The sequence below is a fragment of the Podarcis tiliguerta genome (assembly GCF_965153285.1).
Source record: "Podarcis tiliguerta genome assembly, chromosome: 1".
In the NCBI taxonomy this organism is placed as follows: Eukaryota; Metazoa; Chordata; class Lepidosauria; order Squamata; family Lacertidae; genus Podarcis; species Podarcis tiliguerta.
In genome coordinates this window covers 133643139-133667573 of record NC_139534.1, presented here as the reverse complement: position 1 = coordinate 133667573, position 24435 = coordinate 133643139, and the positions used below count along the sequence as shown (strand labels likewise).

Here is a 24435-nt window from a genome sequence, read left to right as displayed (position 1 = left end):
TGAGGGACGGCTGTCACTGCCTGTGAATTCTGCCATCGGAGCCTCTGGCTGGCCTCTGTTGGAGAAAGGATGTTGGGCTTAATGGGCTCTTTTTCTGATTCAGCTGTATATATCACCCCCCCGCCCGCTCCCCACTTCCCCCTTCTGTTACATCCCTGGATATTTTGAGGTCCTGGGTGCAGCACAAATGGCCTTGCCTCCTCTTGCCCACCAGGGGGCACCCTCCACGCACTGGTCTCCAATGGATCTTTGCTGTGTGCCCTGAGGAGGAGGAGGAGGAGGGAAGACTAATCATACAATGAGGATGCCTTGACACTTATTAAAGCAAACCATAAATCAGAGCCGTCCTTAACTTAGTGTTAAAAAGCAAACTGCTGACTTGCTTTGTTTTGCAAACAGTGTGCACACATAAACATACACACACCATGTGCAAACCACAAAAGGGTGCACGGGTTCTTTTGATATTTTTGTGGATCTGGGGTGTTTCTTTGGTTCATTTTTTCAACTCCTGCTGGCTTGGTTTGGTTGATTCCCTGTTATGGTTTTAGCTCTTCATGTTTTGCTTATTATCTTGGGGGGGGGGGGCGAATCTTACTGTGGTTCATTATTATTATCATCTTATTGCATTCTAATTGTTACCCACATTGGATATTTTGAGTAGCTATAAATTTTATCTCTTTGTCATGATTGGGAAAAGTATGCACCCAGTCTGTGTGTCAGTAACGGAAGCCACCTGTTGCTCCAGCATTTCCTATGTTGGAGGCCTCCTTGGCTTCATTCTCCATCTCATAACCACCTTGAGCATTTGGGTCAGGAGGATGTAAGAATGTCCCCAGCACTCAGTTGCTCCTGGAGTCCAGTATCATCACCCACAACAACCCCTGTCCTTCCTATAGTCTTTGCATTCAGATTGTCCCACTGGTTCTCTCCAGGCTCATTAGGAAAGAAATGAAACTGACAATATCATAATTCCCTTATACAAATCTATGGTGCAGCCATGCTTGTACATTTCTGGTTGTGCCACCACAGAAAGGGTATTGTGGATTTGGAAAAGAAAGGGGCTGGAGTGACTCAGATTACAACATCTGGGGCCTTTTGCTTTAGAAAATGCTAGCAAGGGGCCACATGAGAGAGGTGTACAAAGTTATGCATGGAGTAGAGAAAGCATATGGAGAAAAGTTTTTCTCCCTGTCACCAACCCTAGGACTCATGGGCATCCACAGACAGACAAAAGAAAGTACTTCTTAAAGTTTGTGGTCTTGATGGACCAAAAGCTTAACATGAGTCAACCGTGTGACGCAGCAGCAAAAAAAGCCTAACACTATTCTAGGCTGCATCAGCAGAAGTATAGTGTCCAGATCAACGGAAGTAATAGTCCCACTCTATTGTGCCTCGGTCAGACCCCCAGCTAGAGTACTGTGTCCAGTTCTGGGTGCCACCTTTTAAGAAGCATACTGATAAGCTGGAACATTTGCAGAGGAGGGTGATCAAGATGATCAATGATTGGGAAACCAAGCCTCATGAGGAACGGTCGAGGGAGTTGGGTATGTTTAGCCTGGAAAAGAGGAGATATGAGAGCCAACTTCAAATATCCAATCCATTCAAGCCAATGGATTCAAGTTACAAGAAAGGAGATTCCGACAAACTTCAGGAATAACTTTCTGATGGGAAGAGTTGTTTGGCTGTGGAATGGGCTCCCTCAGAAAGTGGTGGACTTTCCTTCCTTGGAGGTTTCTAAGCAGTGGTTGTATAGCTGTCTGTCATGGATGCTTTAGCTGAGTTTCCTGCACTGCAGGGGGTTGGACTAGATGATCCTTGGGGTCCCTTCCAACTCTTAAGATTCTATGATTCTTCGATTCTTCACACAGCACGTATTTAAGTTCTGCCACAGGAGGCAGCAATGACCACCAACTTTGAAAGGGGATTAATGAAAGATAAGACTGTTAGTGGCTTCTAGCCACAATGGTTAGAGACAGTAGCATGCTTCTGAATACAAGTTGATGTTGTGCTCGTGTCCTGCTCTTGGGCTTCCCATTGGGGCAGCTGGTTGGCCAATGTGAGAACAAGACTGGATGGGCCTTTGAACTGACCCAGTAGGACTTTTCTTAAGTTTTTATGTCTCTCCTCAGGAAAACTGACTGTGGTGCATAATTTGTGTGGGCAGGAGAGAAAGAGAGAGAGAGGGAAAAACTTCTGGATTCTGATGGAAGCCAGATAGCTGCCCCTAGTTTCGTATCTAGTTGCATTTAATGCAAGTCCCCATTTCAGAGATGAGTAACTGAGGCCAGTTAGCGAGTCTCTGCCTGAGGTGGTTCTCAGTGTCTCCCAGATTCCAAGTCCAGCTTCTCTGTACACTCTCAGTCATAGCCCCTCTTGTCTCCTCTAGGGCAGCTGAAGCTCTCCATCACCACGGAAGGAAAGGACCTGAAGCTCTATGGTGAGTAAGCAACCTGGGAAGCCAAAGGAACTGAGCAGGTGGAGAGAAGCATCTATTGGGTAGTTGAAATGTTCACTTTTCGAGGGGTGGCCCTTACACACACACACACACACACACACACACACACCAACTACATTGGTGACTTTGCTTTTTACTGGTGGTCTGAGAGCCAGCAGCCTCAGACAGGAGCAACATGGTCACTGAAGCAGGGGCGTATAGTGCTGGCTGTAAAACGGTGGCTCAGGTGTGGTGGTGCTTGTAACTTCCTGCCCCCACCGTCCCCATCCCCACAGCCATCTGCATTGGGATGACCTGCATCTATGAGTATCTCCTGAGGGTGTCTGACCCCCCCAGCTTTAAAACGGGGCTTTATGCTTAAGAATGCTGACATAACGGGATGTTCCTTAAAATGTTCAAGTTTCCCAGAGGGTTCCCTGCCCTGCCTGGCTCATCTCTCTCAACATCTGGGCATTTTGATTTGTTGCCTTTGGCCAGGTCTCTGCAGCTGACCAGTTTCAGAGTTTTGCTTTACAATACCTGATCTGTCATCACTCAGGTGTGTGCTTGGCAATGGGGTTGTTGGGTGTGGGGAGCCCATGTTATGTGTCTGGCTCTGCCCCAAGGCAGTATGTTCCACCTGGCTCTGGCTGATGGACAATTTTGAGGATTTAGTAAAGAAGAAAGTACATCTGGGGTGTGAGGGGGGTGGGGATACATCCCTGCCACCTGCAGTCCCTGTGGCTGCTTCTCTTCTTGTTCCACTTTTGTGGATGGGATGGGCAGAGTAGGAGAGAAAGAAAATTCACTCAGCCAGGGCAGAACCACATCCTGGCTCTTTCTTCTATGGGGGGGGGGGGGAGCCAGTGCAGGGTGGGGATGGAGCCTGGATTCTGCAGCATTGCCCAGAGAAACTCCAGCCTCTCTTCCGCTGTGGTCGCGGCACAGCTGTGCAAGGATGAGACTGAGCTAAAATCAAGATGCAGCCTCTTGATATTTAGCTTGATGGTGCTTTTGGGCCTCCGGCACAGATCCTGTCATGGCGAGCAGGAGGAAGTCAGGCGCATGAAATGCAGTTTGGCATCTGGAAGTGGAGCTGCGCCTGCCTCCAACCAAATGCTCAGGCCTGGGTATTTTTAGTAGGCTTTTACTAATAGAAAACATTACATGCTTGTGTGTGTGTACACACACACACACACACACACACACACAGAGAGAGAGAGGCATCTATAAATCCTTTTTTCCCTCCCACCCTCTTTCCCTCTTCTGCTCTCTTTCCTGCCAGTGATCCTTAGTCGTGGAGTGGCAGGCAGCTGCAGGCAGAGGGGTTTAAACTCATTTCAGCAAATTGGGGGGGGGGGGGGGTGTTCTCTGCTAGGTTTAAAGTGGCAGGCTTCAGATCGATTGAAAAATAGGTTGCCCAGAAAACCAGCGTGCTTTGAGAAGATGTCTTGTGGTTTCTCCTTTTATTACATGGCAAGTATTGCAGTGTTATCCACACACATCAATCCTCTCTCTGTCTCTCTCCTTTTTTCTCAAGCAAAATGAGTTGTTCATTTGGCATGCAGACCTACTTGTTTTTTGTCATCTTAATTGTAGCTGTAAGTCTCTCCTCTAAGCACTGGCTGTTAGCAAGCCAGGAGCATTAATTTATTGCCTTTCCAGCTTGCCCTCCTCCACCATAACGCCCAGGGCAGTGCACATGATTCTTTTCCCCCAATTTTATTCTCAGCAACAACCCTGTGGGGTAGGTGAGCCTTAAAACCAGTCACTGGCTCAAAGTCACCTGTGGCTGAACTCTCATCTCCCCAGTCCTGACCTGACACCCTGGGCCACCTGGGCTCCTGCAGATTAAACCATGTGAGCTGAAATCCATGGGGTGGGGCCCTGCCTCCCTCCCTGAATGGCAGGACTCTTTGCTGCTGCCACCACCACCACCAGGGGTGCATGAAGAGGGGCTTGGTGAAGGGGCTGGGACCGGATCCTGTTCTCTCCTGGAACCCTTTGCAGCCAGTGGGTCAGCTTCTAAGGAAAGGGGCTCAAGGCCAGGTGGAAGACCCCTTGGCCTGAGCTGAGCCTGTAGGTTGGCATGTGCTCTCTAGCTGCCATGGGAAGGTATGCTGCACGTGGTCAGAGGCCCTCTTTCTTTTCAAAAAACACACGGCGCACATTTCCAGGGCTGAGCCCTGGTGCTCAGAGCAGGTTCCAGGAAGGAAAGCAGGATGGGGTGCCGGGAAGAAAACAAAACACTGGCGACGAAAAGATAAATCCTGGACCTGTTATTTTGCAGACCAAGCTAAGTCTGCATGCCTTTGCACACTGTTGTTATAAGAGAAGATTTTGTCATAGATTATCCTGCTTCTGCTGCAGGAAAGGTAGTGGGCGACATGAAGCGCCGTTCCTGACCACAATGGGAGCTTTCCTGGACCCCTCTTCACTTTAGTGCCAAACCAGTTTAGCTCACTGTTATGTACTGAGTTGAATAGGATCGAAACTGCAGCAGTCTGATTGGTCCTAGAACAATAGGATCCAAATCGCAGCAGTCTGATTGGTCCTAGAACAATAGGATTCAGAATGCATCAGTCTGATTGGTCCTAGAACAATGCAGCAGTCTGATTGGTTGGCAGGAACCACCCAATCATGCTCCAGATATAAGTGAATCCACAACCTGATTGGCTTACAGTAGAATTCCAGAATTGGCCAATCATGTGAAGCCCATTGTGTAAATAATGTATATAAGCAGATACTTTGAGGGGACTTTCATTCATTCCTCCTCACCACTATGAGCTGAATAAAGAGCATGAAATCACTTTGCGACTGAGTATATTTCACTGGCGACGAAGGTGGGATCCCGCTGAGCTGACTGCCACACACCGCACCGCAGCACCGCCACCTGCCGCACCGCTGCCTCGCACCGTGTATCTAGGCTTCAGCTCCGGGACACAAGGAACTCAGAATGGCAACCAACAGCAGCTTCTCGCCGTTCAACCCAGCATCTGGAGACTGGGAAGCGTACGCCTCTCGTTTTACCTTCCTCCTAGAAGCCAAGGGGGTCACCGATGAAGAAGACGCCAAGAAGAGGGCAATATTCTTCAGCGTCTGCGGAGAGGAGACGTTTGAAATCGCCCGGGCTCTCCTTGCGCCTGAAGACGTCGCTACAGTTCCATACAAAACAATAATGGAACAGCTGAAGGGGCACTTTTCGCCACAGCCCTCAGTGGTGGCTCGTCGAAATGCCTTCTACGCAAAGCGGCAAGCCCCTGGGGAAACCATAACTGGGTTTGTGACCTCTCTCCGCCAAGCCGCCCGGTTCTGCAACTTCTCAGAGCTGGAGAACATGCTTCGTGACCGCCTCGTCGGTGGCCTGAGGGATGAGAAGCTGCAACGACGCCTCTACGCTAAGAAGAACCTAACGTTCCAGGTCGCTCTGGAGGAGGCCCTGGCAACAGAAGCTGCTGAGAAGTCGACGCAAGAGGCACGGCCGAGCCAGCCGTCCCAACCGAGGGTCCACCACGAAGACCTCACCGATGACTCAGGATCCAACAGGGAGGAGGTGCACCGAGTACAGCAGCGCACTCAAGCAGCCCACATACCACAGCTGCCTCGACGAGAAGGAGGGAACTGCGCAAGCTGTGGAGAAAGTCACGAGAGGAGGACCTGCCGTTTCCGCAACGCAGAGTGCAGGCAGTGCAGAAAATCGGGACACATCGCCCGGGTGTGTCGGGCTCGGCCCACCCGACGCCAGGCATCAGATGACCAATCCAGGAGCCTCAGGTCCCGGGGCCCAACGCACCAAGGCAACTCAACGGAGCTCACGGACTTCCAGGTATACCAGTTGCCCCACCCCAACGTAGAGAAAATTTATGTAGAGGTACAGATAGAGGGGGCCCCATGCCGCATGGAGCTTGACACGGGTTCAAACCTATCCATAATCTCGGCAAGGACCTTAAGGAAACTGTGTCCTACTGGGGGTCCCAAACTCAGGCCGGCCCCATTCACCCTCCGGGACTTCCAGAAACGTAAGGTCCCCACAATGGGGGTGGGGACCTTCAGGGTGCAATACCGAGGGCGGACGCGGCAACTGGACTTGCTTGTGGTCAAGGGCCCCTACATTAGCTTACTGGGATTGGCATGGTTTGGACCACTGGGGCTAGCCGTCACCGGGGTGAACAACACTAGCTTACAAGTGGACGTGGACGCCATATGCAAGGAATTTCCGGGGGTTTTTGATGGGAAATTGGGACAGTATACGGGCCCCCCCATTGCTCTACAGCTTGACCCCGCAGTACGACCAGTCAGGCTCAAGGCCCGCCGGGTCCCGTTCGCCCTGAAACCCCGTATAGACGAGGAATTGGACCGGCTCGTGGAGCAAGGAGTGCTGGAGCCGGTGCCTAATGCCCCCTGGGAAACCCCAATCGTCACACCCGTCAAGCCTAATGGTTCGGTCCGCATCTGCGCAGACTACAAATGTACCATAAACAAGGCCCTCACGGCCCATGCATACCCAGTGCCAGTGGTCAGCCATGTCCTTGCCACCCTGGCTGGGTCGAAAATTTTTGGCAAGCTGGACTTGGCCCAAGCATATCAACAGCTACCAGTAGATGAGGCCACAGCAGAGGCACAGACGATTGTGACGCACAGAGGAGCGTTCAGGGTAAAGCGGCTGCAATTCGGCGTCAGCGTGGCACCAGGCATATTCCAGAACCTAATGGACTCTCTCCTTAAAGGAATTCCTGGCGTCACCCCCTTCTTCGATGATGTGTTGATTGCCGGGCCCACACCAGAGGAGTTTGAGGACCGCCTCCGCACCGTTCTGCACCGTTTCCAGACGGCGGGTCTCAAGGTGAAGCGGGAAAAATGTCTACTAGGAGTGCCTCAGGTGGACTTTCTGGGATTTATGGTGGACGCAGAAGGGGTACACCCGACTGGGGACAAGGTACGGGCCATTTGTGATGCCCCAGCGCCCAAGAGCAAGACTGAACTTCAGGCCTTTTTGGGACTATTGAACTTTTACCATTCCTTCCTTCCCCACAAAGCGGCAGTAGCAGAGCCCCTACACAGACTTCTGGACAAGCGGGCCCCTTGGGTGTGGGGCCAGCGCCAGGAGGCTGCATTCCAGGCAGTCAAGGACTTGCTTGTCTCAAACTCGGTCTTGGCACACTTCGACGAGAGGCTGCCGGTGGTGCTAGCATGCGACGCCTCACCCTATGGCATTGGCGCTGTCCTGGGACACCAGCTCCCGGATGGAAGAGAGGTACCAGTAGCATACTTTTCCCAGACACTCAGCGCAACCGAACGGAACTACTCACAAATAGACAAGGAGGGGCTGGCAATTGTGAAGGGAGTAAAAAAATTCCATGATTTCTTGTACGGGCGGCCCTTCACCGTGGTGACTGACCACAAGCCGTTGCTTGGCTTGTTTGCCCCCGAAAAGCAGACCCCCCAAGTGCTGTCTCCTCGCGTCCTCAGGTGGTCAATTTTCCTTGCCAGCTACCAGTATGCACTGATTCACCGCCCGGGGAAGGCGATGGGCCATGCGGACGCCCTCAGCAGGCTACCACTACCGGAAACAGGCCCCGACCCAGCACCTGCACAAGAGGTTATGAGCCTGGAGCTGCTTCCCGACCGCCCCATTCAGGCACAAGAAGTTGCACACCATTCCAAGAAGGACAGGGTCATCTCCCGGGTCCTGGACTGGGTGTGGAGGGGATGGCCCAGCAACAGCCCTGGGCCAGAATTCGCTGGCTACACAACCCGCAAACATGAACTGTCGGCCCACAAGGGGTGCCTGTTATGGGGAAGCAGGGTCGTTGTTCCCCAGCCCCTCCGCAAAAGGGTCCTCACAGCCCTACACGAGACACACCCAGGGGTAGTAAGAATGAAGGCCCTGGCCAGGAGTTATGTGTGGTGGCCGGGGATCGACGGAGAGATAGAGGCCTGGGTCAAACACTGCCAGGCCTGCCAAGAATCCCGCCCAGATCCCCCAAGGGCCCCAGTCCGGTCCTGGGAGTCCGCCCGAGCACCATGGTCACGCCTGCATGTGGACTTCGCTGGCCCCTTTCAGGGGAAAACATTCTTCATAGTAGTGGACTCCTACACCAAATGGCTGGAAGTCGCACTGGTACCGTCCACTTCTACATCCGCAGCCATCCGGATACTACGCAGGCTGTTTGCAACCCACGGGCTCCCTGACACTCTCGTCTCAGACAACGGGACTGCATTCACGTCAGGAGAATTCCAAACCTTCACAGCGCAGAACGCCATCCGCCACATCCGTTCGGCGCCATTCCACCCTGCCACCAATGGCCAAGCAGAACGCATGGTGCGGACCACCAAGGACACCCTTCGCCGCATGACGCAAGGGGATTGGGAGTACCGCCTTGCCACATTCCTCCTAGCACAGCACAGCACCCCCAGCTCAACGACTGGCCGGAGCCCGCTGAACTACTAATGGGTCGGCGCCTTGCAATCAGATTGGACCGCCTTCACCCCGATAGAGCTCAGGATGAGGTAGTGGTGGGGGAAGGCAGGAACCCCCGGACCTTCGAGGCCCAGGACCCAGTGTACGCAAAGAATTTTGGGGCAGGCCCAGCATGGGTACCCGCCACAGTCACCAGGGTCACTGGCCCCGTGTCGTACGAGGTGCTAACGGATGGGGGGCAATGCTGGCGCCGCCACTGCGACCAGATACGGCGACGATTCCCAGGAGAAAACCAGGAGGAGGAAAGGTCAGAGGAGTCCCAAGGGAACAGAGCGGCAGTGAGGCCCATAGAGCAGGAGGGGCCAGCAGGAGAGGCAGAATCAGTAAATACAGAGAGGACCCGCGAGGCCGAAAGGACACCGGAACCAGAACCACGACTGAGCGAGCCGGTTGCGCCAGACCAAACAGGCCCATCACAGCCAGCATCCTTGGAACACGAGCCAGAACCTGAACCCCGGACCAGGGAACACCACAGGCCGCAACGCACACGTAGGCTGCCGGCGTACCTCGAGGACTATGAATGTGACCTCCCGGGCAGGACTGGAACTTAGAGGGGAGGGGTGTTATGTACTGAGTTGAATAGGATCGAAACTGCAGCAGTCTGATTGGTCCTAGAACAATAGGATCCAAATCGCAGCAGTCTGATTGGTCCTAGAACAATAGGATTCAGAATGCATCAGTCTGATTGGTCCTAGAACAATGCAGCAGTCTGATTGGTTGGCAGGAACCACCCAATCATGCTCCAGATATAAGTGAATCCACAACCTGATTGGCTTACAGTAGAATTCCAGAATTGGCCAATCATGTGAAGCCCATTGTGTAAATAATGTATATAAGCAGATACTTTGAGGGGACTTTCATTCATTCCTCCTCACCACTATGAGCTGAATAAAGAGCATGAAATCACTTTGCGACTGAGTATATTTCACTCACCATCTGTTTATGCTGAAGGGTCAGCAGTGCCCTCCCTAAACTACACCCCTAAGGTGTCTTTAGGAGAAACCCTGGAGGGGTTTAGACCAGATCCAGCTTGTAATGTGGATGTGCTTTGTTCACCATGTTTCCCCCACATACTTTCAAGTCTATATTTGCATCCATAGGCACAAAAATACCAGAAACAAAAAAGAACAGCTGAGATTCCCAGGATGCTGAATTCTGTGCCATTCTGGCACCAAATCCCTTGCTTTTATGGAGGATGGTGGAATGCATAGACTGCTGGGTGGTTTCCCAAGCTCAAATTAAGCCCTTTAACTAGGGGGAGGCAGGGCTATCTGCAGGAGGAGAGGAGAGGGGCTGGGGCATTTTGCTGACTCAGCAGGGAGCTGTGGAGTCAAGGGCTGAGTGAGTTAGGCAGATCAAATAGGCTGGAAGCTGCAGGGTGTGTGTGTGTGTGTGTGTGTGTGTGTGTCAGAGAGAGCGAGAGAGTGCACAATCTCTCAGTGGATCCAGCAGCCACCAACCTTTCCATGTCCGGGGGCCGATTTGGAATTTTGAGAAGACGCTGACAGCACCAGTCACAAAGTAGCTGTGGCCACAAATAAAAAGATACAGTTAATGATGGGAACCTGTAGTTTTTGCTTCATAACTTCTGTTCTCGGAGAGCTGGAGACTTTTTAATGAAAGCTCAGCGTCCGGGACCCCACTGAATGCCTTTGGGGGCGCTGGGTTGGCAATCCCAATTTAACCCTTTTTTCCTGCTCTCAGCAAAAGATGCTATTTCTGTTCACGTTTCAATGTAATTTCTTCTTTGGTTTTTCTCTTCCCTGTCCCCCAGTCATGGAAGCCAAGGGCCTGATGGGGAAGGAGTACCGGATTTGCGACTCCTTTGTCAAGGTAGGCTTGCCACCCTCAGGAGGGGTGCTGGTGTTGAGACAGTAATCTTTCGTGGTGGGTGGATTCCCCTGAAGGAGCAGGGGAGGAGGAGGGCTGCTCTTCTCTTCCCCCTCCTCCGAGCACAGGCCCTCCTCCTTACCAAGCTGCTGACTTAAGTTGTCTGTAGCCATTGATTTTTGCTACATGCATCTATAAAGAAACAAAACCCTTCCGTCTCTTTGCCAGCAGATGTCTGAGCAGGTGTGGAATGCAGGAATCTCTGCCGCATCTCAGCTGGCCCTTCGGTGCTGGGGATCTTGCTGCCGCCGCTGCCTCTGCTTTTCTGGAGGGTTGCAAAGGCAGTGGCGGATTAACTGTGGCAGGTGCAATCCTAAAAGGAGCATCCTCTGCTGAGGGGCACTGCGAGTGGCCCCTGGCTCCATCTGTGCCTCATGGGCCCTCTCAGTCTTGCTGCCTGTGTTACCCAGCCTTAGGATTTCACGACTTCTGTGGAACTGAGCCACAGCTAGGGGGCTCATCTGGATAACTTCGCAAAATGCAGGCTGTCTGTCCCCTTCTCTCCCCACCCAAAAATCCAGCATGGGATTTTAAAAGCCAGCACTGACATTTCGTTGTGGGTTCCATTCATGCTTTGACATCCAGGTGAGGTTTTTTCCCCATTTCAAAGCTGCCGGTTTCCCGCTCATCTAAGTGTGTTGGCTGGAAGCTTGCTCTAGCCAGAAGAGGGTTAACACGCAATAACAGCGACGCTCTTTCTCTTCTTCTCCCAACGAAGGTGTCGCTTGTGCCGGAGACAGATCGGAAGTGCAGGCAGAGGACCAGGACTGTGCTGGACAGCAAATGCCCTGTCTTCCACGACCATTTCGTCTTGTGAGTATGGGGATGGGGGTGTCAGCTGCTGCCCCCTCCCTCTCTCTCTCTCTCTCACACACACACACACCTCTCCTCTTGTGTCCCAGAGAAGGCCCAGGCTGTGTCACAACAGGCTGATCAGGCATCCTGAACCAAAGAAAGTGTGCTAGGATTCGCCTTGCTTCTCTGACTCTCAATCTCCCTCCCTCCCTCCCTCTCTCTCCTCGCCTCCCCCCCCAATCTCTTGTCAGCTATTATGCCTCAGCACAACTTGCCTCACGCATGGGGAGCTGCTGCCATGAGATGAAGAGCGACAGACACTATTCTGCTGTTTTCTTGCAGCTCAAATGCCTCGGCCCTGTGCACAAAGCTGGCTTGTCTGTGACTGTCAGCCTGTGCTCATACACACACACACACACACACACACACAAGCGCTAGGCTCCTGCCCTCCCCACTGTTGGAGTTTCTGAACTACACAGCTTCTTCGGGGCTCTGAGCTGCCCTTGGTGTCGTGGGGGGACTTGGACCAGGTAATAAGGGTTTCTCCAAGGGTGCTGTTGCCTGGTGGGGGCGGGGGCAAGCGCTGTGAACTTCCTGGGCTGGATTCTCAGTCTTGAGCAGCAGCGCTGGTGCTGCTGGTGAACATGCATCCTCTTCTCATGGTGCTTGTTAATTTCTGTCTGAACTCCTGTGCCTCTGGGACGCTGGCTTTCCTCCTCAGCTCAAGCACACCGTCCCCTTGGGCCAGCCTCTTTGAGGACAGAGCTAGGTGAGGGGGTTGGATTGGAATAAATAATGTGAGCTGAAAATATGTACCCAGATCAGAAGCATCCATAAGCTGTGGCCAGCTCTCGATTTCTGTTACAGGTAGCCAAGTTAGTGTGAGAGGGCCTGAGGGAGAAGCCTCAGTTGGGATGTGGTCCTTGCTACCCCCAGGGGCTCATGGTCGCATCCTTTCTGCTTTGTGTTCCAGCCCTTTGCCAGAGGAAGATGAGCGGAAGCGCCTGCTGGTCACTGTGTGGAACCAACCAAGGAATTCCAGGTAAGGAAGATGCAGCTGTGAGACTACAACGCCATTGAGCCTTTGGTTGTTGTCATGGGAGTGGTGTTGCAGCAGAAGCTGCTCCCTTGAGTGTGAGTAGCCTTTGTGGGATTGGCTCCAGAGTCACATGACTCAGGGTTCGGCTCAAGGCCTCTGAAGGAAGAGTAGGGTCCTCCTGCCTAGCTCAGGGCCAGCTTCTCCTATGGCACTCTGCCTTGCCCCCAGCATTTAAGGAATTGTGAGCAGATTGTGTGTGTGTGTGTGTGTTGTTTCATCTCACCAAAGGGGTAGATTAGCATCTGCAAGGAACAGGGGCTTCTCTGCCACAGCCCCCAATGCTGAGCATGAACTCCCTCCCTGTGGATAAAAGTTTGCTCAGCATGTTCGTCCTGCTGTCCTTTGAGAGACGGATGAAGATGGTGCTTCTTCAGAGAATTGTTCATCTGTGTTCCCTGTGCTGGTTCTGTGACTGTTTGCTGAGATGGTTTGACCTGATTCTGATTTGTGTTACTGGAAATAATTTTCATTCCTTTATTTTGTAAGCCACCATAGTGGTATGACATTTTGATGATGGTGGTGATGTCATCTGTATGTGTAATCTGATAGTGAACAGTGTGCGAGAGGGAAAGAGAGTGAAAACATAAATCCATTTGGTATTTATAGAAACTGCAGGATGAATTAACAGTGTCGCTGACAAGATTCGTCTTGGAATTTCATGTCGCCTCTTTCTGACACTGAATAAATATCTCCCGTGTTCTTCCCCACCGAATGACATAACTGTAACTGAATGTTCAGCCTTGTCCAGATATTTAAAAAAGCCAGTTTTTTTAAAAAAATAATAATACCTACTTTACCACATTAAAATTCTAGGCATCATCACCAAGTGTCAGGCTTTGGGGTGAACTCTATCTGGCTGTTGTAACTAACTAACTAAAGAAAAGATAGTACATGCTCAGCATTTAAAGGATGAGAGAATGTTTAAAGCGTTTGTGGCTGAATGAGAGGGCATCTGCTAGTTTGGGTGTTAAAGTGAGTGGCAGATAGGTGCCCCCATCCACTGAGCCTGCTCTGCCTGTTGTGCCTTTCCATTATGGAACCAGAATTGCGTCTCCAACCATGTCAGCATCAGAGAGTTGGATCAGCGCATTGGGGTTTTGCTAGTACCTCATGTTTATGAAGCATGCATCATTCTGATTTGTCATCCTACACTTTCCTTGTCATTGAAAAACCTATCTTTTGTGCAAGTGAGTTTGTTGTGCAAGAGCTCCCAACCAACTGTAACTCTGCAATCTGAATTTTCTGGTATCGGATTGAATCTCACCTGAAAATGGTGGCCCCTGGACTCGGCCACATCCCTCCCAGAACCCTGAATGGCTACCCCCAGCTGCCACAGGGAGCCCCGGCTAGTCCAGCATGGCTTACCTATTCTGGCTGGCCGTGGGCCTTAGACATTGCCAGCAGCCCCTGCAGCCTGAAACCTTTCTAAAATGATCATAGAATTGTAGAGTTGGAAGAGACCCTGAGGGTCACCCAGTTCTATCCCCTGCAATGCAGGAATCTCAGCTCAAGCATCCATGACAGATGGGCATCCAACCACTGCTTGAAAACTCCCAAGGAAGGAGATCTCACCACCTCCCAAGAGAATCCCTTCCATTGTTGAACAGCTCTTACTATCAGCATATATAGAAGCAGAACAGCTACAATGGCTACAAGGAACCTCTGTTCTTGCAGGCAGCCTGCCTTTGAGTCCTGGTTGTTGGGGAGCTGCAACAGGAGCAGACAGTCATCTTCAAGCCCTGCTTAATGAGCTTCCCAGAGGCTTCAGAGGGGCGGATACTGGGCTCTGGGTCTGACTCAGCAAGGCTCTTCTTATGTAAAACCCTGCGCTGGATCAACCCACACTGGTGTGCTCTAGCAGTCGGGCTCTTCCTATGCATTGTTATGTAATGTGCTCCAGCAGAGCACAACTGAGCTCTTACATTACCCCAGAGCAGGTCTAGCCAAGACCCTTCTTCCACAGAGCTCTAGGGCTTTGGCAGGCCCCCTGGCCATTGGGAGCTCTTTGACAGATACTGGGTGCAGCAGGGTGCGGGACAGGAGAACCTTAAAGCTGCTGGTTCTGGCGTTCAAGTCATAGAGCTGGAAGGGACCCTGAGGAGCATCTAGTCCCCCCACCCCACAAATATGCAGCTGTCCCATATGGGGATTGAACCTGCGACCTTGGTGTTATCAGCACTGAGTTCTAACCAACTGAGCTATCCAGTGGTAGGCTCCATTTCCCATACCCTCAGTGTCCAGTTCTTTGGGACAGCTGACTATTCCTATTCCTATTCCTGTTGTTGTTGTTTGGTCATTTAGTCGTGTCCGACTCTTTGTGACCCCCTGGACCAGAGCACGCCAGGCACTTCTGTCTTCCACTGCCTCCCGCAGTTTGGTCAAACTCATGCTGGTAGCTTCGAGAACACTGTCCCACCATCTCGTCCTCTGTCGTCCCCTTCTCCTTGTGCCCTCCATATTTCCCAGCATCAGGGTCTTTTCCAGGGAGTCTTCTCTTCTCATGAGGCGGCCAAAGTCTTGGAGTCTCAGCTTCAGGATTTGTCCTTCCAGTGAGCACTCAGGCCTTTTTTCCTTAAGACTGGAGAGGTTTGATCTTCTTGCAGTCCATGGGACTCTCAAGAGTCTCCTCCAGCACCAGAAATCAAAAGCATCAATTCTTCGGCGATCAGCCTTCTTGATGGTCCAGCTCTCACTTCCATACATCACTACTGGGAAAACCAGAGCTTTAACTATACGGACCTTTGTTGGCAAGGTGATGTCTCTGCTTTTTAGGATGCTGTCTAGGTTTGCCATCGCCTTTCTCCCAAGAAGCAGGCGTCTTTTAATTTCGTGGGTGCTGTCACCATCTGCAGTGATCATGACGCCCAAGAAAGTAAAATCTCTCACTGCCTCCATTTCCTCCCCTTCTATTTGCCAGGAGGTGATGGGACCAGTGGCCATGATCTTCGTTTTTTTGATGTTGAGCTTCAGACCATATTTTGCGCTCTCCTCTTTTCCTGTTCCTATTCCTTATTCAATTTGTTAGTTGAGTTATCTTGCCCAGGGCAACCCAAAGCGACTTACAACCAACCAAAGTTGCCTCAGCTGGCGGCAAGTCCTCTGCAGCTGCCTTCTCCACCCAGACACATGGGGGGGGGATACCCCCTTCTCTTCCTCTCCAGGGTCCCCACCAGGCTCACTGAGTGAGGCCACGGGGCACATGGGCAGCTTCCTGTGTTCTATGGGACTTTGCCAACCTGCATGGCCGACGGAGCCTGGTGATGTCCAAAAGACGTCACTTGGGGCCAGCCAGGTGTGTGAGGAGGTTGGAAGGTGCAGACCAAAGTGTCTCCTCACTCTGATTCAATGCCCAGATCTCCTTGCAGGGGAGGCTCCCATGCTGGAGACAAAATGGCCAGAGCCCCCAGCAGGAGCCGTGGGAGCAGCGGCAGCCCTGATCTCTATGACTCTGTTTCGGGATTCCTTCTCCCCACAGGCAGAGCGAACTCCTCGGCTGCATGAGTTTCGGTGTGAAGACCCTGCTGAGCCCAGACAAGGTACGGGGGAGCCTCCCACCCTCCTGGGTTGTGCGGTGGGGACACAGCTGTGGCACAGCTAATTGTCCCAAGGAGAAGGAAGTCCCTGTCATGCTTTAATGAGATGAGGCGTGACAGCAGCAGCACACCAGTCTTTGCCTCACGGGGGTGGGGAGGGTTGCTGACGTCTTCCCAAGCTGGACAGGGAATTGGGGGTGGGGAGATGTATAAAGCAGGCTAGAGAATCCTGGGCCTGTTGCAGGGCATGCAGTTCCCTCTCTATAGTGGTGGGATTTGGTGTGTGCTGTCACTGAAATCCCCCCATTTCAAAAACTAGTTTGCTATTTCTGAACGTGGAATTTCCATGCAGTCGTGATGCCTAAATGGAACCCTGGGTGGGAGTCTACTCATGAGATCCCTTAGAGGAAGCCCTGAACAAGGTCTCCCGCCAGCACAGCAGGGCTTTTGACCAGGCCCTCGTCTCTCACTCCCACCCCCACGCCCCCTGAAATTGGCTCCCCTTCAATAAACAACAACACCCCATTAAACCAACAGCAACCTTAACTAGGTGGTTTTTTTTAAAAAAAACACAACCTAAAATAAAATAAATTGGGGAGCAGAGAATGCTGACAATGTGTTGTCCACCAGCAGCCAAATGCATGTCAGAGCTGCGGGCAGAGGATTGGGTGCTGCCCTCTGCTGCCAACTTTAAAATAAAAATGTATAAACCACATGCAGCAGTTTCCAAACATCTATAGTGACTTTAATAAGAAAAGTATTTGAAGCCAATTGGGATGTTCATCCTCAAGGCAGATCAGCAACTGGGGTTCAGCGACATCCCCTTTTCAAAGATTGAGATTGAAGGCTTGGAGACGTTTGAACATAAGAAGAAGCTGCTGGGTGAGGCCAGTGGGCCACCCAGTCCAGCATCTTGTTCTCACTGGGGCCCACCAGGTGCCTATTGCAGGAAACCTGCAAGCAGAACATGAGCACAAGAGCAGGTTCTTATTCCCTCCCATCATTCTGCTGTCCTGTCAGCTGGGCTGTGGAACAGAACACAGATAAGGTTTCCCAGGTGGATTTTGTTGGGCTTTGCAAATGGGGCGGGTGCTACCTTGGTTTTCTTTAATGATGGGGTGGGGTCTGTGCTCACAAGCTCACATGCACACAAACAGTGATGTGCATTTTGCTAGCAAATAACAACACAGCTGGGAAGGGATTTCTAAATCCAGAAAAGTTTAGGATCTCCTACAGCGTCCTTCTACTGACTCTCTTTCTAACTGCAGGAGATCTGCGGATGGTACTACCTACTGGGGGAAGACCTGGGCAGGACAAAGCACCTGAAGGCAGCTACACGGCGGCTGAAACAGAGCAGAGGTGGGTCCCTCTGGGAGATGCTGGTGGGCCTCCCTCAAGGGGGGAAAGGTGGTAGGGATGTGTTTTCCCCTGGGGTCCTGTTGCAGAGCTTGTGGACACTGTGCAGGGGAAAGACCCCCAGGCAAGCCTGCCTTGACTGCTCTAGACTGGCCTCCATGGCTGCTGCAGGGGGAGCCAATTGCCCCCCCCCCCAGTCTGCTTGGACGACCAGAATGCACATGCCCCGTCTGGCCTAGTTGGAGGAACAAAGAATCACTCAGAAAATGGCTAGTCCCTGGGCAGCCCTTTTGCACATTTTTCACACACAACACAGGCTTGTAAGTACAGTGGTACCTCGGTTTAAGAACAAACCTGTTTACGAATGATTTGGTTTACAAACTCCGCAAAACTGGAAATAGTGTCCTGCTTTGCGAACTTTACCTTGGTCTAAGAACGGAATTCGAATGGTGGGAAAGCATGCCTCGGTTTAAGAACAGACTTCCAAAATGGATTAATTTCGTAAACCGAGGTACCACTGTAAACAGTTACGAGTCAGTCCAACTTGGCTGGTTGCATTTCACCTGCTTAAGCAGGTGAACATGTTCAGAGTTCCCTGCGGAGCATCTTTGGAATTCTGATGTTTGGAGGAAGGCAAAGGTTGAAGGTAAAATCTTACAAATTTATGGGCATTTGAGACTGGCGGGTCTCTCTTCCAAGACAGGCTGCCTGTTGGCTCTGTGGCAAAACAGGCCTCACCTCTGACATCACTGGTTGCTATACAGAGAAACATAGGATGCTGGTTTAAGCAGAGTCAGACCCTTTGGGTCCATGTCGCTCAATATCGCCCACACTGACTGGCAGCAATCGCTCTCCAGGTCTTCAGGCAGGGTCTCTCTCCCAATCTTTCCAGGAAGTGCCACTGGGGATCAAACCCCATGCAAGGCAGGTGCTCTGCCCACTCAGCTACAGCACCACCCCGTTGCAATATTGTGTTTTGGCCAACCCCAAAATTCCACCTCTCTGACATTTCAAGAGGCATGGCTGGTTCAGGCCAGTTGAGGCATTGCTTCGGAGGTCTCAACCGCTGGAGATGCTTCTTCAGAGACCATATAGTGGGCTGCTGTCCATTCAGGTCCCCAGCAGGGGTGAGAGTCGCCGGTGCTCTAGGTGGCGCTGTTGAGTTGTATCAGAATATCCATTTGCCCATTGATTTGCCTGCTCTTCCCTACTCTCCTTTCTCCTGTATTCCACCAAGCATTTCAGTAAATTAATTTGATTAATAGTTGGTCATTTGTTCAGTATTTTATGGTTCTGTAATTTTAAGATTTTAAAGTTTTAGGGTGCTTTAATGATTTTCCTGTATACTGTCTTGAGTTGGAGGTTCCTAAATATTCTTATAAACATCTTGCCGATGCTCTAAGATCCTATTCTGTGGTCCTGCTCTTCATCCCATCTTTGCGGGAGATTAGGTGGGCAAATACAGGAAACGAGGCCTTTTCAGTGCTGGTCCAAAACTGTGGAATGCCTCCCCTTGGGAGATCTGCCAGACTCCGTCTCTTCCTGTTTTAGGACAGGAATTGAAGAGAGGTGGCTGTTGTGGTTGTTTTTAAGCCAGCAAGCTCCTGTTGTAAACCACTCTGGGGTCAACTGATGAGTGGCAGTATGCAAATCTCTAAGATAACCAAAGAAAAACCAGCTTCTTTAAAGAATTGTTCTACTTTATTACTATAGCTGTTTTAGCGCTGCTGCGTTGCAGTGTTTTGTATTTTTGCATTGTTTTTATTTCCCACTTAGGTTTATTATTGCAGGGTTAAATATTCCTATTATTGGAAGCCATATGGGTACATTTTGCAGAACCATTGGACGCTAGTAACAAATAGCAGAAACTCTCACCCTTGTGATAGGGGTGGAAGAGGGCAGAGAGGAGGAGACTCCTATATTACATAGCTCTCCACAGCAAAGTCTGTGTGTAATGTGTCTAATTCCATTGCCCCCCAGGATCAAGTCTGCCCCAAGTTGCGCAGATAATGAGAAGCCGTTCCGACGGCTTCAGTGGACATTAGGCATGTAAAGCAGGATATTTCAGTACAGGGAGGTCAGGCCTTCCCTCTTTTTTCTGCAGAGGTGATGGACAGATTCCTCCTTTTTGTTTTGCAGAGCTGATGTTGGCCAGGCCAGCTGCGGCAGTGGCGTTACTGGGGAAGCAGCAGCAGGACGAGAACATGGAGCAGCTCAAGGTAGGAGCATGCAGGTGTGGGAGGCCGGGTTCAACAACTGCCTTTCCCAGGGCAGGGAGTGAGTGGATGCCTGGATCATATTCAGCTGCTCCTGCTAAACACCCATGAAGGGGGCAGCCAGTCAGAAAGTGCTTTTTGCAATGAAGTTGAGGAGATTGGGGTGCCTCACCGTCCTCCCTCACCTGCCCACAGGCAGGAGGACTGTTGCAGTGAAAATCCTGCTGCAAATTGCACCCTCCCTCCTGCAGTTCTGCAAGTGTTTTCCTCATGTCCCTCGCATGCTGCTGCCTGCTGGGAAGGAGAGGAAGCTTGAAACGTCCCTGGCAGCATTCCTGTATCAGTCTCTACAGCCACAGCAGGCGCTGTAACTTTCCCCCTGCTTGACCACACCCCAAAGGCACACTCCTGCATTGTCTCCTGAGACAGGCGGATGCCAGCCATTTCACTACAGTCGCCACTATCTGTTCTTTTCCTTTCTAATGGGCACAGGCAGACAGGAGTCAGCCGGCTGCCCCTCCCTCGCATGCTTAGGAAGGCTCAGCTGTTGGGTTGCTTTTTCCCTCTTTCGCAGCTAGCCATGAACTGTTCTGATTTGCGGATCCCCATCAGTAAAGAGTTTACTTGTGTGTGAGAGCGTTATAGAGAGAGATTTTTCTGGGCATCTTCTTTCCTTCCTTGGTTACTTGCAGTCCTTACTCTTTCTCCTCCACTCTCCCCATATGAATGTGAATGTAAGCCCCCCGCCCTTTTGCACAGCACTAGTGGAAGGCCCCCTCCGACATCCTCTGACTGTTTGTGAGAACCTGGGCCGTGTCTGTGTGCCGGGGAGATTTGCCTCGGTGAACAAAGGCCGCCTGGGTGAAAGAGCTGACAGGAGCTTGACTCCAAACTCTCTCTCCCCCTCTCCCTCTTCCCCTCGAGTTCTCAGGAAGCCTCTCCGCTTATCATAAAGCAGCACATGGCAGTGAGAGCTGCCCGGGAGGTGAGGGGTGGCTTCCTGCCATTCTTCTGCTGAGCAGCTCCTGGGTTCTCATGGGCGGCCATGCCAGGATCACAGAGGCTTATTCTCAGCTGCCAGAAGGCAGGCAGGCAGGGGGCCTCTGTTCTGCGCTCGCCAGGGAGAGCGGGGAATGGTTTAGCTTTGCCTGGTCCGGCCGCAAGGCTCCAGGCCGCGGACATGAGCCGATTCAGCGGACTGTGCAGAGTGTGCTCGGAGCAGCGCTACCGGCAGGTCGGTTACATGCGAACCCAGGAGCAGGTGTGCACGAGGTTCAAGGAGCGTGGCCTTCTCCAGTGGGTGTGTTGAGAGGAGACGGGAGCCGCACCCCACGGAACTGGCTTTGGTGCTGAGAAGGGCCCACACTTCTCCCTGCCAGGGCTGAATAATTCTGTGGACCTGCCCCACTCCTCTGGGTGGCTGACTGGGCTTTCTAAGAGGAGTTGAGGGTGACCTCCTTGATTGTCCCTGCATCATCTGAAGGCTTGGACCCTGGGATGGGTGTTCTCCCTTCCCTGTCAGGGCAGGGAATACCCCTGAATGCTGCTTGTTGGGGATCCCAAGGGGGTCGAGCCCTGCCGTGGCACTCAGATCCTGTGCTTGGCCCCTGTGAGGACAGGAGGCTGGGCTAGACAGGGCCCAGTTGACCTGATCCAGCTGCAGCCAGGCTCTTCTAGTCTCACCACTCCCTTGTTGAGAGAGGCCTCTGACAGCCCAGTCCTAGGTGGGCTGGCTCAGGGAAGTCAGCCTCACTGCTTTCCATTGAATTGGTGCCCTAGTCACCATGCACGGGGTGGCAGCTCTGGTGGCTTCGTAGCTGAAGTGAGATTCGATCCAGGGAAGTGAGCTCAACCGCACAGCGCCGTCTCTTGTTGCATATTGATTTGGTCTTGTTGTTTGTGTGTGTGTGAGAGAGAGAGAGAGGGAGGGAGAGAGAATTGTCTTTTGAGGGTTCAGAAGGAACCCCCTCCCAGCCTTACATGCTGCCTTCATCCCATGTCTAGCAAGAGGCTCCTGGGAATCTCACGGAAGGAGGGCAAGCAGGTGGTGGAGGGTGGTAGGAATCCAGCTTTACTCTGTTTGTCTCCACCAGTGGCTGCTAGTCAAAGGGATGCTGCCTTTGACTACAGGTGCCCCATTGCTAGCTGCCCTTATTACCAGCCAGCCACGAACTGGACCGCCTGATCTCCCCTCATGTGTCCAAGCAGCCTTTCTTGGGAGCTTTCCCCTCAGTGAGTTCCTAAGGGGCAGCCCTGCTTCTGCCACACTGTGCTCTGAGGATGCCTCTTGCGGTGTGTGGGTGTGTGGGATGCCTCCTGCAGAGGGGTCTTTCACTCTGAACCTTTTGATCCTGTGGCTTTGGAGTGATGAGATTGTGACCTGGAGGGAGGGCGAGCTACCCACGCTTCATCTAGGTCCCCCACCTCTTTCTGGCACCTTGGCGTCCAGTTGGGCATCAAGGAGGTTCCATCAGGTCCATGGATCTCCAAAAGATGAAGCAGCAGCTAAATAGGGCAAAAGCTGCCCTGTGTGTTTGCCCTGATGCAAACAAATCTCCTACCCTAAAACACCCTGAATAAAGCAAAGGAGGAGGAGGAGGGAGGCAGCGTATCAACATGCAACCCTTTGCAGGCTACTCAAAAGTAAGCTCCGTTGACTTCAGGGAAGTGTGTGTAGGATTGTGGCCTTTGTCAGCTTAGAGGGGTGCAGCCTTTCCAGTTATACAGAACTCCTTTCCAGGTCAGTTCAAGAGGGAAACCCAGCCAGATGGGCGGGGTGTAAATAATAAAAATACTATTATTATTATAGGGTGGAAGAAGAACTCTGTGATTCCTCTGTTGTGCCCAGGGGAAAACTTGGCTTGGCTTCTCTTCAGGTTGCTGTCGTGAGGTAGTTTGTGTTGATAACTAGTGGATAGAACGTACAATGTGAAACTTAACTCTTCATTCTTCCTGATGAAGTGGGGCTTGAAGGCTGGCATGCTTTTGTTCTTGCTGAAGTGGGTCCTCAGAGCTTGACTGGATTGGGCAGAGGAGGATCCGCTAGGTCCTCCCAGCCAAGTCTTCTGCTTTCTCTCCACAGTGACTGGCCAAGTGGCTGCCACTGCCCCTCCAGGAAGGCCACAAACAGTGCATGAAGCCAGCAGCCTTCACCCACACGGCTTGCTCTCCATCAACTAGTATTCAGAGATAGACTGCCTCTGAACATGGAGGCTCTCTATACCTGTGATAGAACCATGAATTGCACTAGTTTCCCCTTTAAAGCTATGTTAAGCTTGTAGCCACAATCACAGATTGGAGCAGTGAGTTCCACAAGCTAATTACACGTGTGAAGAAGTAGTCATTTTTCCTGCTGGTCCGTTTCCACTGGGTGGCCCTGAGAGAAAGAGGGAAGCGTTCTCCCCATCTACTACCGGTGTGCTTTATGTAATCTTTAAATCCTTTCAGTTGTCTCCGCTAAGCCGCCCACAAATGCTTCAACCAGGGAACTTGGGCTCCAACTTCCTATGGTCGTTCTGTCTGCCTTTTTCTGACTATGGCTCCTTCCCCCCGTCTTTCAAACCACCCTGTGGCACGGCCCATGCACTGCCCTTGGACCTCTGCAGAATCACCAGGGAGTTGCCCTTTTGCTCCCAAGCAGGAAGAGAGTGTCCCACAACCCCTTTGAACAGACTCCCTCCTCCTTTGAGCAAGCCCTGGTGGAGGAGCTCTTAGTGGGGGTCTTCCTCGGGAACCGGAAGGGCAGATCTTTCCCCTTTGCTGGTCAAACAGGATACGCAAGAGACAGTCATCTCTGGAACCACTCAGGCTCCACAGGGGATGCAAGTCCAAGTCTGAACAGTGTCTGTGGTCAGACAGGTTTCCTCTCTTCCCATCGGCAGCCCAGTCAAGATGCCTCTGCCTGCACTCATGGGCCATTGAGCTTATTGGGTGCTTAACATGAGCTTAACATGAGTCCACAGTATGATCCCGCACCAAAAAACAACAGCCAGCTAATGCTGTTCTAGGCTGCATCAACAGAAGTATAGCGTCTAGATCAAGGAAAGTAATAGTTCCACTCTGTTGTGCCTCGGTCAGACCACACCTGCATCCAATTCCGGGTGCCACCATTTAAGAAGGATGTTACAAGCTAGAACTTGTGCAAAGGAGGGCAACCAAGATGATCAGGGGTCTGGAAACCAAGCCTTATGAGGAACGGTCGAAGGAGCTGGGGATGCTTAGTCTGGAAAAGAGGAGATTGAGGGGAGATGATACAGCGACTTTCAAATATCTCAAGGGCTGCCACAGGGAAGAGAGAGAGCAAGATTGGTTTTTCTGCTTTGGAGAGTAGCCTTTCGAACCAGAGTAGACCAGAACCAGTGGCTTCAAGTTACAAGAAAGGAGATTCCGACAAATCATCAGGAAGAAATTTCTGACAGTAAGAGCTGTCTGACAGTGGAGGTTGTGGACTCTCCTTCCTTGGAGGTTTTTTAAGCAGAGGTTGGATGGCCACCTGCCAGGGATGTTTTAGCTGAGATTCCTGCATCCGGGGGGGGGGGGGGGTTGGGGGTTGGGCTAGATAACCCTTGGGTCTCTTCCAACTCTACCATTCTATGATTCTATACTAAGACCCCTAGACCCTTTTCACATGT

General features: G+C 51.7%; 1 protein-coding gene across 6 annotated transcripts in view; it reads left to right on the top strand.

The window, feature by feature from the left end:
- Positions 1-24435, top strand: part of RGS3 (regulator of G protein signaling 3) — a 76827-nt gene that overhangs the window by 9209 nt on the left and 43183 nt on the right. For 2 of the 6 annotated variants that reach the window (XM_083434707.1, XM_083434705.1), the window contains exons 4-10: positions 2387-2437; positions 10690-10748; positions 11524-11618; positions 12574-12642; positions 16175-16235; positions 17501-17591; positions 19728-19807. In XM_083434707.1, coding sequence (XP_083290833.1) covers positions 2387-2437; positions 10690-10748; positions 11524-11618; positions 12574-12642; positions 16175-16235; positions 17501-17591; positions 19728-19807 — 506 coding nt within the window. Of the gene's footprint in view, positions 1-2386; positions 2438-10689; positions 10749-11523; positions 11619-12573; positions 12643-16174; positions 16236-17500; positions 17592-19692; positions 19808-20814; positions 21039-24435 lie in introns of those variants that run through there. The other 4 variants (XM_083434710.1, XM_083434709.1, XM_083434708.1 and 1 more) reach the window with 3 other exon arrangements.